At 44.5% G+C, this 17473-nt stretch overlaps 1 protein-coding gene across 2 annotated transcripts in view; it reads left to right on the top strand.

Annotated features, from left to right (window-relative positions):
- The first annotated feature begins 8789 nt into the window (after positions 1 to 8789).
- cacng7b (calcium channel, voltage-dependent, gamma subunit 7b) overlaps positions 8790 to 17473 on the top strand; it is a 12661-nt gene continuing 3977 nt past the window's right edge. For both annotated transcript variants that reach the window (XM_008285814.1, XM_008285813.1), the window contains exons 1-4: positions 8790 to 8985; positions 10385 to 10471; positions 11579 to 11719; positions 16422 to 16567. In XM_008285814.1, coding sequence (XP_008284036.1) covers positions 8790 to 8985; positions 10385 to 10471; positions 11579 to 11719; positions 16422 to 16567 — 570 coding nt within the window. The remainder of the gene's footprint in view (positions 8986 to 10384; positions 10472 to 11578; positions 11720 to 16421; positions 16568 to 17473) is intronic.

The raw sequence follows: 17473 nt of genomic DNA, 5'->3' as shown, positions 1-17473 counted from the left end.
TCCTTTCCTTTCCTTTCCTTTCCTTTCCTTTCCTTCATCCTCTCCTTTCCTTTCCTTTCCTTTCCTTTCCTTTCCTTTCCTTTCCTTTCCTTCATCCTTTCCTTTCCTTTCCTTTCCTTTCCTTTCCTTCATCCTTTCCTTTCCTTTCCTTTCCTTTCCTTTCCTTTCCTTTCCTTTCCTTCCTAAATGTAGACATTCAGGTGTTTAATAATAAGAAAAATGCTGCACAGATTCCTTTGAACGTGGGGAGTAATGAGGCTGCACCGGGTTATTCTGTCTCATAAAGACAACGCTGGTATTGAGCAGAAAACACAAACATTGCATAAATGTTATTGAAATTTTAGATTCCTTTAAAAGAATCCTGCACACGGTTAATCTGTTAAAGACATCGATGTTGCACAGATTTATTTGTAGGACTTCAGATGTTCCTTTAAATGTGGAAAAACACAATACTGAGTTGTTATATGTGTTTTAAAAAGTCAGATATTGCACAGATTCTTAAGAGGAAAAAAGTATTCTGACCGTTACACAGGTATTTTTAAAACCACAGTTTCTTTTGAATGTGACTAAATAACAGCACTGCTACAGGGTTGTCCTATAAGAAGGAAAACGCTGATGTAGCACAGATTCTTTGATACGTCGAGCTTCACATGTTGCTCTGAATGTGGAAAAATCACAATACTGGCTCATAAAGTCTCTTTAAAAACTCAGATATTGCGCAGACTTTTAGATTTTTCTATATGAATATAAAACTATATCCCCCAGAGTATTTTAAATTCAAAAACATGTTCACAAGGCCCAGGTTTAGAGTGAAATCTGACAGCTGGTGACGTCCTGCCGAGTTAAAATAGCTGCACACGGATCTCTTCGACTCTATATCGAGCTCAGGTCGGTGTCAAACTGATGGCCCAGAATTTAACACGTGCACTGACTTTTTTTTCTTTCTTTCCCCGAGTTAAAACTCAACCTTTTCCTCCAACCTTGACAGCATCTGCCTTTGTGTAACCGAACCTCCAGCGCTCTGTGCTCGGAGTCCATCACTCACTGTCAGCGTGACGCGCTATCATCCATCTCCCCTCTTCTTCTTCTTCTATCTGCATCCTTCCTCGGTATCGCTCCTCATCACTCTCCTCCTCCTCCTCGTCTCCCTCTCTGCTCAGGGCCTGAGGTCAGAGTGTGCTGTAGACTATTGATATCGTTACTATAAATATAGGATTCCTCCACCAGCCGGCTAAAAATAGAGTAAGGGACACGGACCACAGGAGACAAAGGAGGAGAGCGGGAGGGAGGGAGGTTAGCAGCTGTACTGGTGTTCATCAGGACTCAATCACTATGTTCAACTACCAGATCCAGGCCACGCTGTCTTTCCTGCTCATATGTCATGTTTAATACTATAAATGTGGAGCTCAGCCTGCAGCCTGCGTCCTCTCTGCTCTCCATCTCTTACGTTTATCGCACAGAATTCTGATTTTTACTTCACATTATTGTCCAAACATGCACATACTTCATGTTTAATACTGCAAACATGTCAAATGTGTGCAGTTTGCAGCCTTATTGCATCTTATTTCATATCTGATAGAACATTTCTGACACATGCACAGAACCAGAAGCTTTAAAATGCAGCTTTGAACTGAGGAATCAGGTCGTTTTTAGTCGTAGCTGTTACTGATGCTCATCTACACTCTGCTCATATTTCATGTTTAAACTGGTGAACTCTTGAGCTCCATCTGCAGCCTGTGTCCTCTCTGCTCTCCATCTCTTATATTTATTGCATATAATTGTGATTTTTACTTCAAAGTTCTTGCACAGTATCGTCCAAACATGTCGCAGAGCTAAAATGCAGCTTTTATCTGAGGAACCTGGTAGTTCAGTCAGAATGTTCAGTATCCAGGCCACATGTTCTGGTGTCTTTGCTGCTCAAACTTCATGCTTAATACTGCAAACATGTGAAATGTGTGCAGTTTGCAGCCTTATTGCATCTTATTTCATATCTGATATCTGATTCATATTAAACACTGTAAACTTGTTAAATCTGGAGTTCAGCCTGCGTCTCCAAATCAAACTGCACCTTTGCACACTTTCATTTATCGTGCCTTATTTCATATTTGCACCGGTATTGCACAGATTCTTTCCTTCTGTATAAGCTTAGAACACATCCCCAGAGTGTTTTAGATGTGCAGAATGTTCACATGTTTCAATGCATTGCACTGGAGTGAGACATGGAGCACAGCTGCAGAGGAAGGAGCTTTCAAATGCACAAACCAGGTAGATTTTTATTTACAGGTTTTATTGTGCAGGTTACTAAATGGTTCCACACATGACAGAGTAGCCGACAGATGCACACATGGAGAAATAATCATAAAAAATATGATAATAAAACCAAAAAATAGAGTTAAAATGACCCCAGAGCACTGTATAGTACCATGACAGACATGCAGACGGATACTTTATTCATCATTTTAGGAGCTTCAGGTAAATTCATCTCAACAGTTTTAAACAACTTTTGGCAAAAAACTGTAAAAATCAAAGTGTATTCATGTAGATGTTTGGATGAATCCACCAAACAGGAGCGTCTCCACCACATTAACAGCACTTGTGTGCATTTATTTTTTCTTTTCCATGTTTTCTACATTCTTTGCAGCTCAGCTCATCTTTTATTGAATCCATCCAGACACATGGGGACGTGTTGGGCACCAACAAAGTGCATTCTTCTGTTTTACATTCTTATTATCTGTCTTTAGATCCTCCAACTCGTTTCTTATTCTGGTCCATAGGTCGTCCTCGTGTGTCTCGGCTCATGTCCGACCTGCAGAACCAGAACCGCACCGCGCTGACACGTTGCTGTAAAAAGGCTGAATATGATGAGATGTTGTGGTTTGACATGAACTCCCCTCCTCCCCCCCTCCCTCCCTCCCTGCCTCCTCCCTCCCCGCCTCACCCCTCTCTCCCTCTCTCTCTCCCCCCTCCTGCTCCAGCTCCGGTATGTCTCTCCGGTAGCCGAAGCGCTCCGCACCGCAGTGCCTGGGACGGACCGAGCCGAGGACAGCGCGCCGGATCCAGGGGATGGCTGAGGGGGCTTAAGGGAGCAGGACGCGGCGCGGAGGAACACCGACATCCAGCGAGGCTCCCCGGCGCGAGGCTTCTTGGCAAACCGACGCACGACTCCGGCGGCGCGGTGAGTGTCGGTTCTGCCTGATTTTATATATATATATGTGTGTATATGTATTTTTGCTTTATTCCAACTGTGCTGGTTGATTTAAAAACGCGCGACAGATGAGGGAGCAGCAGCTCCGGCTTCAGAGCGCGCAGGAAAACATCAAATCAAAAAAATCCAAGTTTTTACGCAGCTCCGTTTATTTCTCGTTTTTTTTTGTTTTTTTTTTCTCACATGTTCCGCGCGTCCGTCGCCTCCAAACTCTGCTCAGTGTGACACCAGCAGCAGCAGCAGCAGCTTCTGGACCAGCCTCTGCGCACATCGGGCGCACGGACGCGCGGCTCGCAGAGGTTGTGCACGAAAGCCAGTTTTTTTTTTTTTTGCGCAGCTCCGACAAATCACGAGCTCACATTGAGTCATGATCGGCGGCTCCTCCATCGATCCGGGGCAGTTTAGCACACCTTTGCATGCGCGCTCCCGCCCTGCATGCGCGTCCACGTGGGGTGCTCCTTCCGTTTTTTGGGGGGGGTCCAAGGTCTTCCCTGGCTCTGCCGATGGTGTCAGATTAGAGGGACCTGGACCTCTTGTCCCCCTTGTGGCGCCTCCAGAACCAGCTCCTCGGTGTGAGGCAGCTCAGGAGGGGGTCTGGGAAACTGATCAGTTCTTCTTCTCTACATCAATCCAAAGTCTGAACAGCTCGTCTCCTCCACTCTCTGGTTCTGGTTTCGGTCGGAGGGTTCTTCTCTGCAGAGTCCAGCTGCTGGTTTCGGGTCGACACCCTGCAGCAGCTGGAAGGTGTCAGAGTTCGTCTCCGAGTTGTTCCTGATTTCAGTTTCTCTGCTCTGAACATTTTCCCTCAAACTGCAGTCCGGCCGTCGGTTCGGGCCTTCAGATCCGCCCACAGATCATCAGTACGTCATCGGTTACCCACAGAGGAAACCAACAACCAACAAAACCTCAGAGCAGGTCGTCACCTTTGCTCCGTTATGGCGTTTGCTTCGATGCACCGTTTATGTATCGCGGCGCCCTGATAGATCTTCAGCATCCTCCATGTCTGAAAATATGCAAAACTGCTCAAGCAGAGCTGCAAAAAACGGACATGTTTAGGTTTTCTGCGATTATATGTTGAAAAAAATGAGAAACTTGGAGCGACGTGATCGTTCTAGAATGATGGGGATGAATTCAAAACGCTTCTAGCTTTGGGTTCATTCAGATCTTTGATTCACGAGAAGCTGCTTCTATCCAACATCATCCCTCCTGTCGCCGAAGTGTTTCCAAACCATCGACTGCTCTCTGCAGCCAAAGCGTCCTGTTCGTTGGTTCTCTGCTGGTCCTGCTCAGTAGCAGTTCCATTTTTTTTAAAAAAGCTTCCAAGAGGTCTAAAATCTGAGGAATCGATGCTCTTGTAGATTCAAGTCAGCGAGTTCTCTTTTTTCACGTCAAGCAGCCGCATGAGGTTTGTGTTCGATGTTCTGAGCAGCGATGCTGATGGATGAGTGTTGAGGAGTTCTCTTTTAATTAAGTTTTGTCTTATTGAGCACATCGGCCTCCTTCTGCTGGATGAAGAAGGAAAACTAGGAATCTTGACGGCGCCACTTTGCGTCTCGTCTCCTGTGAATCTTTTCCTTCTGGTCGCTCCGCCTTTACATCTTCTTGGGTATTTCGTGGTACTTTGTCCTTCCTCCCTCTCCTCTCCGTCGGCTCCTTTCAGACGCCCCAAACTCGTCTCTGACCCTTCGGCCACCAGCCGGCTCCGTTCTCACACATCACAAAAGAAGAAGCTCTATTCGTTGCCGCTCAGAAAGTGGAAGAATGTCTGCAGCGGTCACGGAGACGGGCCAGATAAGACGAGGCCCGGCTTAATCTCTAAGAGTCGATTCCCCAGAAGAACGGCGGTTTCTATTATAACTCAAAGCCTCCAAGGTTTGTCGCACAAAGAGAGAGCGGAATAATAAAGCGGCTTCTCATGTTTTAGTCATTAATTTTACATCATGTTTCCGCCGTCAGAGCCTTCAGAGCCGCCTGATAAATGGCCGAATGTTAAATTAATTATCGGCCCCAAACGCGACGTATTGTTTTATGTAAAGGTGCAGAAGTTCAGCCTCTGCTCAGGCTGATAGAACACGAGTCGCTGTTGGGATCCTGCGTGAAGCCACCAGAGGAGAGAGGCCGTGGGCATCTGCAGCACCGTGGAGCTTTTATTCATCAAACGGGTCGACCAGCAGCTCAGACGCCGTCGTTACAGCTCGAAGCAGTTTGAGAACGACGCCTGATTTCACTCCGAGAAACGAGACGCTGCAGCTGAAAAACTGAAGTCCTGCTGCTGCAGAACGGACGCGTTCAGCTGCTGCTGTGCCACCGTTACTCCTGCATCACGGTCATTTAAGTGATTTAAGAGGAGCTTAAACTGGGAAAAAATAACTACAGAAAAAATAAAGAAAGGCATTGAACCCTATTCAGGACCTTAATGTTGCCGTACGTAGAAGGTCTTCTGGGTTCATTAGACCTCAAGAAAGAACATGTGCAGAATAGTTGTTGGTATTCATTCTAGACTTTTATACTGTGTTAAATACATTTTCTGATGAGTTGACGTGTTTTTGGTTCCAAATGCATGAATAATGTCCCTCTGTCTATACGTTAAAAAAACAATCCCAGATGGCCTGTAGAGGGTGAATCACACCTTTCTCCACACACTCCAGCCACTAGGTGGCGCGAATGCAACTAAAGTTTGTGTGCAGCTGTGAAGACGATGCACAGGATGAACTGAGCGACGTCAGAAAGTTTGTGATGGAAGACGGGACGCTTCGCTCGTCTGTTTTCTCATGGAGGCCTGATGCTGTCTCCACCCAAACTCTAACCCAAACACGATGGACGGGAAGCAAAGAGCTGATGGATCCTGTGAACACGAAGCAGCTGAGATCAGAGCAGGGCTGTGCAGCAAAACGTCTTAAAGTGTTGAATATAATCGCTTTGAGTTGCACGAATCTGTGAATGCAGATGAAAAAATACAGATGATGAAAAATAAACACTTCTGTCGTTTAACTTCACGTTTACGTCTATTCAGTGATTCAATCTTCAACCAAAACTCATTTAAATTGAAAAACTTATATTTGTTTGATAAAAATGCGGTTCGATTATTTTTGTTAACTGGTTTAAACATGCTGTAGGTGGTTCAGTGGTTAGCGCCGTGGCCTCACAGCTAGAAGGTCGCTGGTTGGCGTCCCGGTGAGGACACCCGGGATCTTCCTGCGTGGAGTCTCCATGTTCTCCCCGTGCAGCGTGGGTTCTCTCCGGGTTCTCCGGCTTCCTCCCACAGTCCAGAAACATGCTGAGGTTAATTGGTGATTGTAAATTGTCCGTAGGTGTGAATGTGAGTGTGCTTGGTTGTCTGTCTCTAAGTGTAGCCCTGTGATAGACTGGTTACCTGTCCAGGTGAACCTGCCTTCACCCTGAGTCAGCTGGGATAGACTCCAGCCCCCCATAGTGAGGATGAAGGTGTGGAGATGATGGATGGATGATTTAAACAGCAGCTACCGGCTGCAGGATGCAGTAAAATATGAGCCCAGATGCTGGAGTCACGACGGCCACGTGTTCCTGAATCCATCAATTTTTTAGCCGTTAGTGTCAATTTAATGAGCTGAAGGTGCAAAAACGTGGAAGAATAAATAAAACATACAGAAAAAAATACTGCATCAACCTGTAAATCAGCACAAAACAGAAACACCTTCACAGAGCGATGACGTTTTGTTGCTGCATCAAAACTCAAACACAAGAAAAACCTTTAAGAGCAAGAACAGGTTGAGAGAGAAGGAGGTAAAAAAGTAAACAGCAAGAGAGAAACTTCCTCCATCCAGGCAGAAGGTCCCGCCTTTCCAGTTTAAACTGGCCAATCAGGATACACCTTTCGTCCCACCTGCTCAGTGAACCAATCAGAAAGCTGCTCTGGAGGCGGCTGCTTTTCAAACTCCAGGACAAGATGGCCGCCGCAGGGAAGAAACTAAAGGCTTCAGAAAGTGTTTTTAACGGGCTGCTGCTTTAATCAGACGAATTAGCTTCACTTTAGGAGGAGAACAGTTCAGTGTGACGCCTCTGGAGCAGCAAGATGAAATAAAGTCAGCAGGAAAACCAGAACTACAGCAGAGCTGTGCAGGTAGGACGGAGCAGCCATCACCTGAGTGTCTGAAGCAGCGCTTCTCAAACTTTATCTGTCGCCCCCCTTTTATAAGAGGAACAAACTTCAGCCTCCACCCAAACTAAATTATTACAAGTTTACCTTTTATTGCAAAACCACTCAGTGTGCTCTGAAAATAAGAAAATATCTTCAGTTTCAACTCCGTCAGACACATTCTCAGATAAAAATGTCAAGAAATGTGCAAACGCAGAACAACAACAACAACAAAACGTTCGGTCTGGGTTCATCCTCAGAACATGAGGAGCAAAGAAACACAACCCAGTGCAGACATTTGGAGACAAAGATGAGCTCTTTAGACGTGTCCGGCTCAGCTCAGTGTCACAGAACCAGTGGGTCCAGAAAGCCCGTTTTCTCCTGCACAGCATTTTAAAACTACAACACATTGTCCTATATGGTCTGTAAATGTGTCCCTGTTGGTCCCAGCATGTTTAACTTTTCAGATTATGCTCTGACTCTGATCACCAATAAATGTTGTGAGTTTGGTGGCTTTAAGTCCTTTGGGGTCAGAACTGGAGGGGGTCCATAACCCGGCAGACCCCACAGCCAGGATCTGCCCCGCCCCCCCAGTAAACCTGGAGGGAGGCATGTTTAATGTTTCACAGTGAACTCAGACCAAATCCGTCCCTGTTGTGACCAAGTACAGACAGATTTAAATATTACTGTTAGACTTTTTCATTTTCATCTACCGGCCAATGGCTGTCACTGCACCGGCCCGTCCTGGCAACAATAAACCAATCAGACAGCAGTATGTGGTCCGCTTAACCCGATGCTTTTTATTCATACGGCGCTTCAGCATTATATTACATTTGTAAAGCTGGAATCATCACCGAACAGCCGAGGACACATTTTAATCTTCATGTCGCTGTAGGAAGCCCTGAACTCCACCTGATGTGTTTAAACTTCCTGGTCCTGCTGTGATTTGTCATCTTGTCTGTAGCCGTGCGCTCGTTTTATTTTGCGACCAAATCTTTATTTTCAGAGTTTCTGCTCATGCGGAGCTGCAGGTTGACAAACTGTTAGATAGAGTTTAAAATTAAAACTCCAAGAAGCCCTAAATCAGAGGAAATGAGGTTTAATCAGACTTGTGTTGGGTTTTAGTCGTGAAAACTTCTGTTTGTCTTGAGACTTGAAACGAAGCTGATGTTTGTGAGCGTTACTGAGCAGCTGGACGTTCTCCTGCTTCTATGAATAAATCTAACCGGTCGATGCTCCTCAACAACAAACGCTGTCACAGGAGCCGAACGTTTCTCGTTCAGCCAGAACTAAGTCTCATAAAGACCACGTGTGAGTCACGGCGAGTCGTCTCCTCCCGTCGGGTTCGACCTCCTCGCCGCTGCTCTCTGACCTTTGAGGCGATTGGCCGTCGGTGTCGCTCGGTGATGAGCAGCAGCGCCGCCGCCGGCCGGCCGTCTCCTGATGAACCTGTGTTTTGTTGACGTGCAGATGAGTTCGTGCAGCAGCCGAGCGCTCACCATCCTGTCCACGGTGTTCGGGGCCTGCGGGCTGCTGCTGGTGGGCGTGGCCGTGTCCACCGACTACTGGCTCATCATGGTGGAGGGCATCATCCTGCAGCAGAACCAGAGCATGGAGGTGAAGATGGCGCTGCACTCGGGCCTGTGGAGGGTCTGCTTCGTGGCCGGTACGGACGCTCTTCTGTCATTATGAATGTTTCTGTGGTTCTTAAATGTGATGATTTCTGCTTTCTGCCTCCTCTGTGACTCCTGCATTCAGTCTAACCTGCAGAAACACGGGCATTAGGGACGTTTTATGTGCAAAAATGGTGCAAATAAACCTATTTTTGCACGCTGGACACTGCGCAGGAGGCCGTGCCAGACTTCTTTATGAATTTAACATGAGCAGAGCTTTTTGTAGGAAACTGTGATCCACGTTTTCTGACATTTTAGACACAAAACAGAGAATTGATCAACTGTTTTCAGCAGGAATTCTCTGATTGCAGCTTCTTAAATGTAAATATTGAATTATTTTCCTTCTCTGTGACACTAAACTAGAGATCTTTGGACTAAATAAGACTTTAACAGCCTCCTTAACTCTGCCTGTATTTGTGATGTTTCTGTGCTGGATCTTCATCAGGCAGATGGTTCCTTACAGAGTCTTTCACTGAAATGTAGTTAAACATCAGTAAAAAGTAAATAAAGTGAGTGTATTTTTGCAGGTTGGACAGTGTGCAGGAGTCTGTGAGAGACGTGGATCCGTTACACATCCGTCTGATGAGATCGCTGTAAAGTTTAATCGATCATTAGTTTCAGTTCACTTCACCTCCAGCTGGACTCTGGTCGCCGTTTGTTTGTGACGAGACACGAGTTCAGCGTGAATTCAAGAGAAACGCTTGTTAATCTGGACTTTTCATCCTCTTTAGTGCAACGACGAGTAATTAACTCCATGAATGAATCATTTGTTGATTGTTTTTTGGATTATTTTTATTGTTTCTACAACGTCCATCAGAGTTTTCAAACCGAAGCTGGCGTCTATAAAAAGCTTTTTTTTTTTCGATCACTCGTCGGGAGTTCAGTTCAATGATTAACTGATTAGTTGTTAACTACTGAACAAGGAAAAAGACAAACTTCTGTGATTGGAGCTTCTTAAATGTGACATGTTCTGGCTCCTTCCCTCCTCTGATCTCAGATCTGTGGACATTTGAGGAAACTCTGATCCACGTTTTTCACCATTTTCTGACCAAACAGCTGATCGATTCGTCCAGAGAATATTCTACAGAACAAACAATGATCATCATCGTGTGAGCCCTACAGCTGACACGCTGAGACACACGCCTCGTCCACATGACGAGACGTGTTCATGTCACGTGATCGCGGCGACGGCCCTGCAGAGCGAACGGAGACGAGCCTCCGTGGCCTCCGGAGTCGAGGCTGTCGCACAACGTGACCGCTACCTGCTGCACCGAGGCTGCTGCTGCTGTTGTTGTTGTTGTGCTTCTTTATGCATCGCTGCTCTCTGATCCTAAAAGCTCAAACCTCGACTCTGTCTGTTTTTCACTCCCATCCCTCCGTGTTTCCTCTCAGGATCGGAAAACGGGAAGTGCGTCGCGTCGGAGTACTTCACCGAACCCGACATCGAGATCACGACTGAGAACACGGCCAACATCCTGAGTGAGTGGCGCTGCTGCTGCTGCTGCTGCTGCTGCTGCTGAGGGATTCTGGGAGCTGAACGTGACCGATGCTAGTGTTCAGATTTAACATTCAGCGTGTGAAAAACACCTGGACTCCCTCTGCATCTGCTCGCATTCTGCAGGGAGCTCGCATCCGTTCGTTCAGACCCACAATCCTCTGCAGCGCGACGTGAGTCTTGTTGCACAAACACTGTTGAATGAAGCTGAAAGTGCAGCAGGATGAAGAAGCTGTTTGATGCAGAAAGTCTGAGAAATATTAGAGCTGCAGCTAATTCTTTACTCAGTTGAATCTGCAGCTGTTGCACTGATGAGCAGTTTAACGTTGACAGCAGTGGGTTGTTTTGGTCTGTTGTTTTAAATGGACATGACGAGGCGTGTTTTTGTTATTCTGGCAGCGTGCACTGATCACACACGTTTAAAAAAGGTGAAATTCAGGAATTGTTCTGTGTAGTTTTGCAGGTTTACAGCCACTTTCCTGTTTTTTTTCATCATAATTCTCTTGTTTGTTGTTAAAAAAAACAACCAAATAAACTAGAAATGTGTCTTTAATGTGTAAAACCTGCAGGAAGGGAGCGCCGAGTTCTTCATGTAGAGGTCGAAGCTTCTCCATGTAGATGAGCTTAACTCTGCTTTTTAGAGAATAGAACTCGTTTGTTGTCGTTAAAATTAATTCACACAATCAGCCAGTAATTAAGTAAAAGTGCAGTAAAAATGCAAAATAAATGTATGTGCAGGTGTGTCTATGAAACCAGTTTGTTCCTTTAAATGCAGCTTATTTTCTATATTAAGAGTTTTAAAGCAATAACTGATGCTGAACGTATATATTTATATATAAAAATACCTTAAAGTTGTGCAGAAATACACATGAGATGCAGCTTCATGTACATAAATGTGTAGTTTCACTAAACGGTAGCTTTGCAGCTTTTGATTGAACCTAAATGAACTTTATTGGATGAAAATGTGAACAAATGCAAGAAATCTGACAAAAACAAACATAAAGAAAAGCAGCAAGTGAAGAACATGAAACAGCTGCTTTAGTTCAGAGATGAAAACGTTGAAGCTCACAGAACCTGTCGTCCTCCTGCAGAGATGGTGCGCACCGCCACGCCCTTCCCCATGGTGTCGCTGCTCTTCGTCTTCACCGCCTTCGTCATCAGCAACATCGGGCACATCCGGCCGCAGCGCACCATCCTGGCCTTCGTCTCCGGCATCTTCTTCATCCTCTCAGGTGGGATCACGACGCCGCTCTGTAGAGCAGGCGACGGGTTCAGGTGTCTCCTCGCTGCAGGAGTTCGGTTTCAGCTGCTGAGATGATGGAGCCACACATGCAGAATCTTTTCAATCTGGTCATAAACGAGTGGCTCCTGTTTAGTCCAGATGACAGCTCAGATAGGCTCAGAGGCCTCTTGGTGCCACAGCTGTTCAAACCCCAACAGTTCCCCACCAGAGCTCCAGGGATCAGCAGGATCTGGTTCCTACAGGCTCCAAACGGACCTTCTCAGGCTGAGAAATACAGATTTAGAGCAAAAAAACTGTAAATCTAGTGTTTCTAAACAAGTTCTTGAAAAAGCTGCTTCACTGTATCTCAAAACTGATGTTTTCAAGCTGAGACACAGTTTAATCGCATAAAAACACAGATTTTATTCAAAACAAAGTGTTTTTAAACAGGTTTTAGTCTCAGAAGATGTTTAGATGTGGAAGAAAAAGGAACCAAAAAGGATGTTTCAAGTCGCTTTAGCTCCAAACTGGCCTTTCTAGGCTGAGAAAAGCTGTTTTAAAGCACAAAAACTGTGTAAATCTAATGTTTCTAAACAGGTTTTAGTATCAGAAGATGTTTAGTTTTGAACAGTCTAAAGGCAGAAGCTGTTTCAGAGCATAAACACTGTAAGTTTTCAAGAAAATCTGTTTCTGAACAAGTTTTTGCTTCAGAATATTCTCAAATATTAAAAATATGAAGGAAAAAGCTGCTTCACTGAATCTCAGAACTGATCTTTTCAGACAGAAACGCTGTTTCAGAGCATAAAAACACTAATTTTATTCAAAACTAGGTGTTTCTGAGCAGGTTTTTGTATCAGATTATTTTTAGATGTGAACAATATGATGAGGCTGTTTCAAGTCACTTTGTCTCCAAACGGATCTTTTCAGGCTGAGAAACGCTGTTTAATACCATTAAAACAGTAATTATTGGAAAAATCAATATTTCTTAACAAGTTTTTGGATCAGAACATGTTTAGATGTTAATATAATATGAAGGAAAAATTGCTTCAAGTCACTTTATCTCCAAACGGATCTTTTCCGGCTGGTTTAGAATCATAAAAAAATCCATATGTTTGTGCTTCTAAGCAGCTTTTTGCATCAGAAGCTGCTCTAAGTCTTTTTTAATCAGGACAGGAGCAGCACACACTTCCTGTCAGGCTGAGAAAAGCAGTTTTTGGAACAATCAGTTTTTTCTTCTGACTATGTTCATAACTGAGTTGATAGTGGACCAGGACCAGGACTCCCTGGTCGTCTCCTGCTGGCTTGTGCTGCTCGCTGCAGTGCAGCTCCTCTGACAGCAGATGGCTGCAGTGTTCCCGTCCTCCGGCTGCAGCTGCCTGCAGCAGATCCACCTTCCCGTCCACCTGCTGGCGGCCGGACGGCGCTGAAGCTCCCCGCCGGCGGCTCCTCGATGCTCCGGAGGCCGAAGCTTCGCTCAGAGCAGCTTCGGGCCGAAGCGTCTTCAGAGGGACTCGTGATGAAACTCTGCAGCAGAACAACGGCGTTACGTAACGCAGCTTACATAATGTTTACGGGCAGCAAGTGTCGCAGTGTCTTCCTCTGTGAGCTGCTCTGATTAGCTGATGATCAGTCCTGCAGCTCTGAGCCTCTCAGTCACACAGAGTCAGTGAGTCGCTGCAGGTTCTGGTGGAAGCTGCAGAACCATCCTCAGCACGAAGCCACTCGTGTTCACACACACCGTTCTGCTTTTTGCTTTTTGTGGTCTGCAGGAGGCTGCAGTGACTCCATGTTCTGGTCCAAACTACAGAGTAATCCTCATCATCAAGCCACAGATGTTCAGTTAGCAGCTGATGCTTCTTCTTTCTTTGTTTTCTTGCAGCTTTTCTCTGAGCTTCCCTTCCTGTCCGGCTCTCTTTCTCTGCCTACGGTTTCCTGCCTTCACTACCAGAAAGATTTTCTTCCTAATTGGCTTTTTCAGGCTGTTTCAGGATATAAAAAACAGCAAAACTTTAACTTTTTAACCACAAAAAGCACTTTTTTTGTTTCAGAATATACTCAGATATGATAAATGTGCAGTTTCTGGTCTGCAGGAGGCAGCAGTGACTTCATGTTCTGTTCAAACTACAGAATAAAAATAAATCCTCAGCATGAAGCCGCACATGTTCAGGTAGCAGCTGATCTTCCTTCTTGTTCGCCTTTCGCATAAAGATTTTCTTCTAAATTAGGTTTTTCAGGCTGTTTAAGGGCATAAACAACAGCAAAACTTTAACTTTTTACCCATAAAGCACTTTTGTTTTGCTTCAGAATTTGCTGAGAGATGATAAATATTAGACTTTGGTCTGCAGTGACTCCATGTCCTGGTTCAAACGACAGAAATCAGAGCAGAAAGTAAAAATAAATCCTCAGCATGAAGCCACACATGTTCAGGTAGCAGCTGATCTTCCTTCTTTGCTTCTTTTTTCATGTTAACCTGCAGCATTAACCTCCACCTTCCTCCTCGTCCTGCCCTTTTTCTTGGAGATAAACATGTTCTTCCACTGACAGCAGCATGATTTCTGCATTTTCAAAGTCAAATCGACGCCTAAACGTCCGTTTAAGCAGCTAAAAATACCGCCGAGCATCTTCCAGCGTGCAGCTTTCTCTGAATATTGATTGCTGGACGCGGCCATATGTCGGCTCTCATGCATTTAACATGCAGCTGAAAGCAGCAGCAGCCTTTAATGTTGCATGTGCTGCTTCCGGCTGACGAGATCCGATCTGTCACTGCTGCTTTTATCAGTTTCACAGCGTCGGTTGGACTGAAACACAGAATAACGTCACGTTTTCAAGCAATTCTTTAATCTGACTTTTGAGGAAAGCTCAAACGCAGAAGCTCCGACGTGAGGAAGGAAATAGTTTAACTTGTTTTTCTGCAGGAGTGATCCGTTCACGGTGCCAATTAGCAGAAAGAGAAACACAGGCCACCTGAATTATGCTAATTACACAGCGAGCAGATATTCTAATGAGGTGTTTGTGTGACTGCAATTAAATATGTTCATTTGCTTGGTGGCTTCAGGTCGCCGCTGTGCCGCCGCTCGTCTGCAAACCCACACGATCGGCTTCAGGAGAACTGCAGCTCCACGTTTATCAGCTTCTGGATCAGTCGATCAGCTGTTTGGTTCCTAAAGCGTTTGAAAACATGGACCAGAGTTTCTTTAAATGTTTTGTCCAGTTTAGAGTCACAGAGGAGGAAAGAAACCAGAAAATATTCACGTTTAAGACGCTGGAATCACAGAATTTAGTCTTAAAATGACTCAAACCGTCAGAAGAGTCGTGATTAGTTTGTTAATTGATGATCAGCTGAGCTTCTAGAGAACAAAAGGCTTTTTATAGACGCCACCTTCGGTTTGGAGACTCTGATGGACGTTGTAGAGACGAAACAATAAAAATAATCAACAGATTCATCATCCGTGAAGCTAATCGTCAGTCGTTGCCCGAACAAGCTTTAAAAGTCCAGATTAACGAGCGTTTCTCCTGAACTCTGGTCTCACCACAAACAAACCAGCTGGCGGTGAAGCAGACTGAAGCTAATGATCGCTTTCTGGATGATTTGGATTAAAAAGGAACTCTGTGCATGTGTTGAACTGGACGGATGTGTGACGGAGACGAAGCTGCAGCCAGAGTTCAGACTGTTGTCACTGAAAAGTCAATCACACGACATGTTCAAAGTCATTAAACTCTAATGAAAGCTGCAGTTTATGTCTTAGAAATCTCTACATCCGCCGTATAAAAAGACATGAAAGCTTTATTTTTTCCTCTCTGTGTGACTTAAATCAAACTTTTCCTGTTTCAGGTCAGTCAGGATCAGCAGCAGAACTTCAGAATAACCAGATCATTTCGTACAGAGTCGTACGTTTACGTTCATGTCTTCAGCATTTGGTCGCGTCGCCTTTCTGACCTTCAAAAGTAATAAAAAAAAAACGACCATTTTAACCTCCAGGTGTCTGTTTCTGGAAAAATTGGACAAAAAATTCCAACATTGAGCTCCTTGTAGTGTTTGAGCTGCAAACAAACGATTACTTGATGAAAATGTGCATTAAGCAGCTAATAAAGGCCAAAACGTTCAGTCTGACATCCAGAGAAAAGCCTGAAATCCTCTCAGAACAGCAGAACCCAAAAGAGTCTGTGAGCGTCGGTCCAGATCAGACCGAGCCCTGAAGAGACAAACCAAAGCAGAACATTCTCTCATCTTAGAACCAGAACCATCACGTCACAACAGACTGATGAACTCACAGGAGTTTAAAGTGTTTTCTGTTAAATTGAAACTCAACAGACTTGACGTTTACTTTGTTTAATCACATGACCCTTCAGACGTCCGTCCCTGGACGTGTGAAGAAGTCGCTCGGTTCAGTCCATTTGCTGCGACGTCGTTCTGGTTCTGTGGAGCTGCAGAGAGAATAAATGAGACAGAAATGAAGAAAACGTCTCTGATTTCAGATCAATAACGAGCATATTGATAGTTTCTATTAGATGTTCTATCAGGAGCAGAAGTGTGCGTCTCCACGGTGACCCTCGTCTCCACGGTGACCCTCGTCTCCACGGTGACCCTCGTCTCCGTTAACCGTCTCTGACTGTTTAATTGGACGTGCTAGGAGCTAATTATCTGCTGTGCTGGTTCTGAGCGGCCGCCTAACGACCTGCCGGCTCTCTGTCACTGCCGATGTTCTTCTCAGGCCTCAGCCTGGTGGTGGGCCTGGTGCTCTACATCTCCAGCATCAACGACGAGGTGATGAACCGGCCCAGGGAGCCCGAGCAGTTCTTCAACTACCACTACGGCTGGTCCTTCGCCTTCGCCGCCTCCTCCTTCCTGCTCAAAGAGGTCAGTGGACCGCCGGTGATCTGCAGCCGTCAGCGGTTCTGATGCAGAGCTTCTGATGCGTGAATCCATGCGTGCTGCAGCTCTTAATGCGCTGTTCAGCACCAACCGTCTCCTCCGGTCCACTCTGTGCACGCTGCTGCTGCTCCGTCCAGATCCACCTTTAAATCCGTTTCTGGTCGTCACTTTAAAACACACTCGTTTTCATAACTTTAAGACGTTTTCTTCCCTTAATTTCACACGATTGTTTACATTTTTGAGTCTTTTAATGTTTATTGAAGCATATTTAAATATTTAAAACCTATTTTACTCCCAGTCCTTACAGACATTATAATATTATTCACAGGAAACAGTCGTTTAAGAAACGCGTCTTTATCTCCTCACGAATTACGTCCATTTAAACTGTTTGTAAAATTAAATATTTGTGACACATGAGTGAAATTCTGATTGAATATAAGTCAATGTAAAAGGGAAAAAAATTCTTTAAAAAGAAATACGTTAATTTCATGGCTGTTCATTAACAGGTTTAAATGTGAAGTTTCCAGCTGACTTTATTATAATTTTACTCGTATTTGTGTGTTTTACAGAAGAATTCTGTTTGTTTGTTTATCAGACTTTTATCATTTTATTGATATTTTTAGTCGATTAAAAATCCTGAAAAAAATGTGAAACAAGAAACGTTTTGTCAAATTTAGTTATATTTGCAAATTAGTTTAGAAATATTTCTTTAATCTTTAAAAAAAAAATTATTTTCATAGTTGTTCAGTCACAACTTATTTCTGTGTATTTCAAAACTCCTGTAAAATTATTATTTATTATTTATTTTGTTTTTAGAACAGATGAAAAAAAAGTAAAAACTTAGATATTTAGATAAATTTGCGAATGTATTTTAAAAGTATATTTAGCTTT

Source organism: Stegastes partitus, unplaced genomic scaffold, assembly GCF_000690725.1.
Source record: "Stegastes partitus isolate 25-593 unplaced genomic scaffold, Stegastes_partitus-1.0.2 Scaffold418, whole genome shotgun sequence".
NCBI classification, from domain to species: domain Eukaryota; kingdom Metazoa; phylum Chordata; class Actinopteri; family Pomacentridae; genus Stegastes; species Stegastes partitus.
Note: the sequence above shows the minus strand (reverse complement) of the source record. Positions and strands in the feature narration are given on the sequence as shown.